Source organism: Haemaphysalis longicornis, unplaced genomic scaffold (assembly GCF_048455015.1).
Source record: "Haemaphysalis longicornis isolate Haplotype H1 unplaced genomic scaffold, Haemaphysalis longicornis Haplotype H1 scaffold_6, whole genome shotgun sequence".
Classification (NCBI taxonomy): Eukaryota; Metazoa; Arthropoda; class Arachnida; order Ixodida; family Ixodidae; genus Haemaphysalis; species Haemaphysalis longicornis.
This window is the reverse complement of record NW_027526407.1, coordinates 12,385,225-12,391,352: the sequence shown is the minus strand read 5'-3', so window position 1 is coordinate 12,391,352 and position 6,128 is coordinate 12,385,225. Positions and strand designations below refer to the sequence as shown.

The 6,128-nt window shown below is 44.9% G+C and overlaps 1 protein-coding gene across 1 annotated transcript; it reads right to left on the bottom strand.

Moving 5' to 3' along the window:
* Positions 1-240: 240 nt before the first annotated feature.
* LOC144141845 (zinc finger protein 142-like) lies at positions 241-5,711 on the bottom strand. Its single transcript, XM_077673332.1, has 3 exons — positions 5,699-5,711; positions 3,448-3,610; positions 241-1,011 (listed from the first exon to the last, which is right to left on the bottom strand). Exons 1-3 carry the CDS (start codon positions 5,709-5,711, stop codon positions 711-713), a joined length of 477 nt encoding a protein of 158 aa, XP_077529458.1. The 3' UTR covers positions 241-710.
* Positions 5,712-6,128: the final 417 nt, after the last annotated feature.

Here is a 6,128-nt window from a genome sequence, read left to right as displayed (position 1 = left end):
TTTGGTACAAAATTCAAATACATTTAAGCTCAAATAAAACACAATCGCATGAGTCCCAGCAAACATTATAACATAACATAACGTCAGTTTGGGCAAATGAGAGTGATTCAAAAGAATTCGTATTAAGCACAGAAAGTGGCCGTGAGGTACACAAGTTTCTCGAAGGAAGCTTATGGGCAATTAGAGAATTCAATTGTACACGCAAATATTTGAAAAGTTAACCAAAGCATGAAGTTAGAGCGTAGAACATATATTGCATGTCATACAAAGTGGGAACAGGAAAAATGTTAAATAAAAGAGAAGCAATGTGAATATGCATATCTTTATAAGATTCAAATACAATGCATGCCAGTGACAATAAGCAAAGCTGTCTTGCAGCAGACACTCCGACATGGGCGTAAAAAAGCAAAAAAGTTTTCAACAAATACGGCAAACATGTACAAATATTACGCGCATGAAACAATACTGAGGAAGATATTCCTTCCCACTGCCGTAGTTTCGACTTCAATCATCGTTCTCCCTCGCGGCAGCCTTGATCTCACTGTGGCACCGTGTGCACAGGTGATATCTCAGGTTCTGCACACTTTACTGCTCTTCCCACAGTGCGGGCAGTGGTGCAGGTACTGCCTGTCATGCAGCACCATCCTGCGTGTTTTCATGATGGCAAGTCAAAGAAACGCACGCCCGCGCGTGGTGCAAGCATACGGCCTCTACCTCGTGTGGGTGCGTAGGTGCCTATTCAGATGGTTTTTGTGAGTGAATTCCTTCCCGCACTGCGAGCAAGCGAATGAGGCACCGTCTTGTGGGTGCATGCTTCTCCGGAGCTGGGCCAGGTTTGAGCCCAGGGTGAAGTTCTGCCCGCAGACCTCGGACTCGTGGGGCCTCTCCTTGTCGTGCACTGTCCGCTGGTGCCTCCGTAGCTTGCACTCCTCAGTGAAGCTCTTTCGGCACAGGTGGCAGATGAAGGGCCGCTCGCCGGTGTGCGTCCTCTCGTGCCTGGCGATGTTCGTCCTGGCAGGATGGAGGAAGCATGAATAAAATGAATGAAAACACTTCGGGATCAACTACTGCAAATACCTCATGTGCAAGAACATTAAAGCAGGTGCAAGGCTGAGACAGCTTAATCTGATTTGGGTGCAATTTTCGGAGCACCAGACTTTTGATTTTGGGGCAGGACCACTTTGATTTGGAGCAATTTATAACATTTATTGCAGCAACCAGGCCAGCTACAGGGTACGAATTCTGTTTCAGCGCACATTATGAAGGCTCAAATTCACAATTTTATTATAATTTTTATGTCTCGTGGGCTGTTTTATTTCTGTTAGTAGGGTGGTTTCCCAACACTTTAGCTTGGTAATGATGGTGCCCACCTATATACCATCATGCAACAACGAAAGCTCCGAAGTGTCCTAGTTGGCATTGGGAGTGAACGTGGGAGGCTCGGGGTACCCTCAAGCCGAGTGACGACCTACAGCATGCTGGTGGTGACGGTGACTGACCGCGAGCGGCTGTGCTCGGCTAGAGTGCACTAGAGTGTACTTCTAGTAACCTCTAGCTCGGCGGTGTTTATTCTCCAGATACACACAATGTTGCCCACCAAGCCTGGTGGGGCCCCTGAACGTATCGGCCAACGAAGGTTAGGGTCGGGGGGCGCCACACTTGTCACACCATCCTAGCGAACTCTCAATGCTACCAACCTGCGTTTTAGCAACCAAACGTGCTAAATGAAGCAGCCTTTTTTCTTTGTGTATTTGTTACCGCTGACCACAATGTTGCCAACAGTGGTGTTTTCATTTATGTTTTGCAGGACTGATTTGAATTAAAATAAATTCATGCAGTGCTCTGCGTAGCTGCCGTAGACGTTTGCGCCCTGGCCAGCCCCGCCATAAGCGTGTTTCGCGTCGTGCGTCCATGCAGACAAAACAGAAGTTTAGTTCAATCGAAAGATTGCATTCCTAGAATCATACTGACACCACTTTTAATATAAACATGGCTCAAATAAGCTATATAATTAGAAAAAAGGGATTGGTCATGCTAACTAGCTCATTTCCCGCACTAGAACATATATGACATCATATGCACAACCATGCGATTCGCTGAGGCCGGAAGAAGCTAACGCAAGTTAGGCAGTGCATATAAGCTTGCAGAATGAGCTATTTTCACTTAATTGTAATGCATCTTCAATTTATAGCGGGAAGAATTGTGTGGTAAACAACGGAAGTTACGAAAGTACATGTAAACATAGAAGTACCAGTGCGTACCGCTGTTGGTACTGCGCACGCTATGCTTGTTATAGCAACACGGGAATGCGGCACTTAGGGGTTGTCTCACACGACACTGGCCTATTGGCGTTTTTGGGCAACTGGCCAGCTGGTGTTTTTCGCCAATTGGCTAAGTGGCCAATCGGCGTTGACCCTATTTGTGGAACATACCCCATGTTTCATGAAACGGTATTAGTACCTACCGTAATGAAAACAAGCCAGGTGCAAATAGGGTCAAAAACAAAGCAACGGCGGTGCGGAGCAGAATGATGGCGCCATCTAGGCAAACACGGCTCCGCAGTCTTCTGCAGACTGAACGGCGCATTTGAAGTTCTTTTGAACACCCGTTCTTGTGACGTCATGGCAGACGTCACAAAACACGATTTGCCACGAGAATCAAAATTTAATCGCAAGGCGTGGGCTCGGTCCCCACTCTGGGCGCGTTTTTCTTTCTTTCTCACGTAGTTAATAAAAAAAAATGTAACATCACTAACGGTAAAAAATAGTCTAACCATTCCCCATGCCTTCTTTGGCGTTGTAGACTGCCGGCATTTCTTTGTATATATATATATATTGCTATGGAGAAGCAGGCTTAAATTCTGGTGTATTTGCGCAAAACTACAGAAGCCCAGAAGCTTGGCAGACCGAAGCTCACGATGTCGATCAGGCTGTTTCTCTTCTTCCTATTTTCCTTATAAGCGCCGTACACGATGCCCATTCTCTTCGTCTTGACACGTTGGTACATGCCCCAGCTACTTCAGCGCATAGCCTAGCTGTATATTCCCTGGCAACAATATGAAGTACAACCCCACTGCATTCAACAGTGTACATAGAGAACTTTGTTTAGTGATTTGTACAAATGCTTCTTGTTTAGTAGTTGATGCACTCATGATACACTCTCCTTGCATAAACGGGACCAATGTTCTATCAAATGCTTCGGCAGCTAAGTATTTTGCCCAAAGTCGAAATACTGGGAGGACGCTGTCATGCAAGGCCTGATAAATGGATGACCCGCTGAAACTGGAACAGCAAGCTAGCAGAAAGATAAGCACTCTTAGCAAACACTGGGCAAGTGGTCTCCTCTCTTGCCCATGGATGCTACTACCTTGTCCTGCAACCAAGCATGCCAAATAGCCTTGCCTTCTTTTCCTACATAAAAGCTTGCGGCATACACATTAAAACTTACCTAAAATCAGTCGAATAGGGGCAGTATAAGCACTGGAACTTTGCTGGTCGCTTCTCACTGTGGTCCTGCTGTCTGTGCTGGTCATTGTACTCTCGGGATAAGACCGGACCTTCTGTCTGGCACGGGACTGTCTCATCCCGTTCCCTTGGGTCTCCAGAATTTTCTGAAATTGTGAAAAATGGAAACCACTCATCAAAGTCCTCTTTTTGTAACAGGCATTCCAAACAACATCGTTGTTGTAATGGAAAGTGTATATTTGTAGACACTGCATAATGCACAGTGCCGTTTCTGGAATTGCCATCACAGCTGTAAGATGAGACACTTCCAGAGGAAAGTCTTATATGACACAATTATTTTTTCCAGAAGCGTTATCATCTCCAGCCATTTCGATTTTGCATATCTCACACTATTTTAATCTGATTTGATATCTTCTGTTTTCAACTTTCTATGCTTTTATACCCTCCACATTGCTCCATGTTTTTGCAATACCACTCATAATTTTAACCTTATAATTGCGGAATAGATAGCCCTAACCTGCAGGCGTGCAAGAACTGGAAGTGAGCAAATCGCTCCCAATTTATTCTTATTGGCTCATCGCAATATCATACAAGGAGGCAATATGATAATCTACACTTCATTTCCTTGACAACTGTGAGGACTGCCATGTGCAGCTAAGTACTACTCGTTTATCACTGCCCTCCTTATGCTTACTTTCCGAGTGGCTCGCAAAAGTTCCGACATATTAATAGATGCACACTTAATTCCTCCGAACTAAGAGCAAACTTTTAATGGCACTTTCATTGCACCCTCAACCATGTACACAGCGCCTATCACAAGCAAAGTTATCTCTTGGTCCAGTTTTAGGCTGGCCAGAGGTTATCCTTGCCAACACCAGTGAATGCAGTGAGTTGTGAGCCCACTAAAAAGCTACCAGCAAACTCAAAAAATTATCCAAAAACCTCATGAACCACTCACCAGTGATGACATGGCAAATATTTTAAGCAGTGCGTTTAATTGGGCCTTGACGACAAAATACCTCATTGTTTATTTGGAAACAAAGCTTCAATACCTCATTCAGCTCCATTCCAGCCACGGAAGACGTTTTCTGACTGGAAAAATCCTAGGATGTATTAAACCTTTTTAATTTTGAACCGCAGTGACGTGCTATGGTCCAGCATAAAAGCATTTTATCAGTGTGTTATATGAATGTTGGCATAACGTTATGTGAATAAAGGTAACTAGGGGCCCCACTGCGACTGCCAAGTCATTTGTCTTAGCCATGCTTTCGGTCAACGGCCGCCATTTGCACAAACATGTTTCTGTAAAGTCACAGAAGTTGCCAGAACATGGCTAGGGAGTCGCCACTGCTTGAGTTTTTTTATTAATTTTATTATTGGGTTGAAGTTTGCGATGGCATTATTATCATTGTTACCAAGGTAAAGCAGTGTTTTTAAAGAAACAAACTTGTATTTTAAGGGCAGTTTTACACACAAAACAGCTTCGCTGAAACCTGTATTCTACCATAAAAAATCCCTAGTTACCAACTGTGATTTTAGCTAACAAAATGCTTAACAAGGTGCCCGTGCAAAGCTTTCATGGTTAAGCAACTTGCACAAAAATACTTAAAGGAGTACTGACACGCAATTTTCGTGCGAAGTATTTTTTGCTGCTATGGGTGCCTACCAGTCCCCGAATCATAGAAATGCACATTAGACGGTCTATATCAGCGTAAATTATTATTTACAGCCTTGCCTATATGTGTCAGTTTCGGTTTCAACTAAATGAACACCGAGGCAGCGCCATGACAGGAGGACACGCGTGACGTCATCATTTCCGTCACACCACTGCCGGTGCGGACGTGCGCACGCTCGCTTGCGCGCCCAGACCACCCGGGGTCTCCACTATGTCCACACGCCGGGCAGCATGACGTTGATCCCAAAAGCATGGTGTGCATACATGGTGGAACAACACGCGCCAACCGCAGCATGTTGGGCACGTCACGGGAGCCCTCACGTCGGCAGATTGGGGCCGGGAGGAATAGATGGCGTCATGCTGATGCCGATTGCGAGAGCGCATCCATTCTGAGCTTTCCCGTGCGTGCAAAGATTAAAATGTATTTAAAATATGTTATACTGGGCGGTTACTCTTGAAACTTGCTGAGAGATATCTCCATATAAAAAGGAAATCTTTTACCGAGTTACGCAAGCTTTCAGATTTCGTGTCACTTCTGCTTGAAAATTTTGAAGCTCACTGCACAGGTACATTATAAATGCTAATATAATTAGGCACACAAAAAACACAAACACAGCAAAATGTAAAACACGCAGCCTTCCTGGTGAACAAAGTACAAGGGCTCAAACCAAAGGTCATCTTCATTGCTGAAGGTGTGTAAAGTGAAGGTTCTCTGAAAGACCCTCGCCACGTCTAATGAAGTTCGGTGGCTGATCGCCAGTGAGGAGCCAGGAGTGCATGCCATGTGTGTGAGCTATTCGAAGTCTACACCTCAGGACCCCAACGGCCCTAGTTTTCTCTGAAGTAGTTTGTCGGCCAATTCTTGGTTGTATCAGGTGGAGTTTGGTGTTCACTTCCCATGCCCACTTTTTCTACCAGAGCTGATAAAGAATCAGCTTTACTGTCGGTTTCATATCCAGGAAAGGTACTCGAGGAATGTCAATACTACT

Excerpts from the sequence above, each read along its gene's own strand:
- LOC144141845 (XM_077673332.1), bottom strand. Across the intron at positions 1,012-3,447 it reads CCCTATTCGACTGATTTTAG|GACGAACATCGCCAGGCACG; the intron begins GTAAGTTTTAAT and ends CCATCCTGCCAG.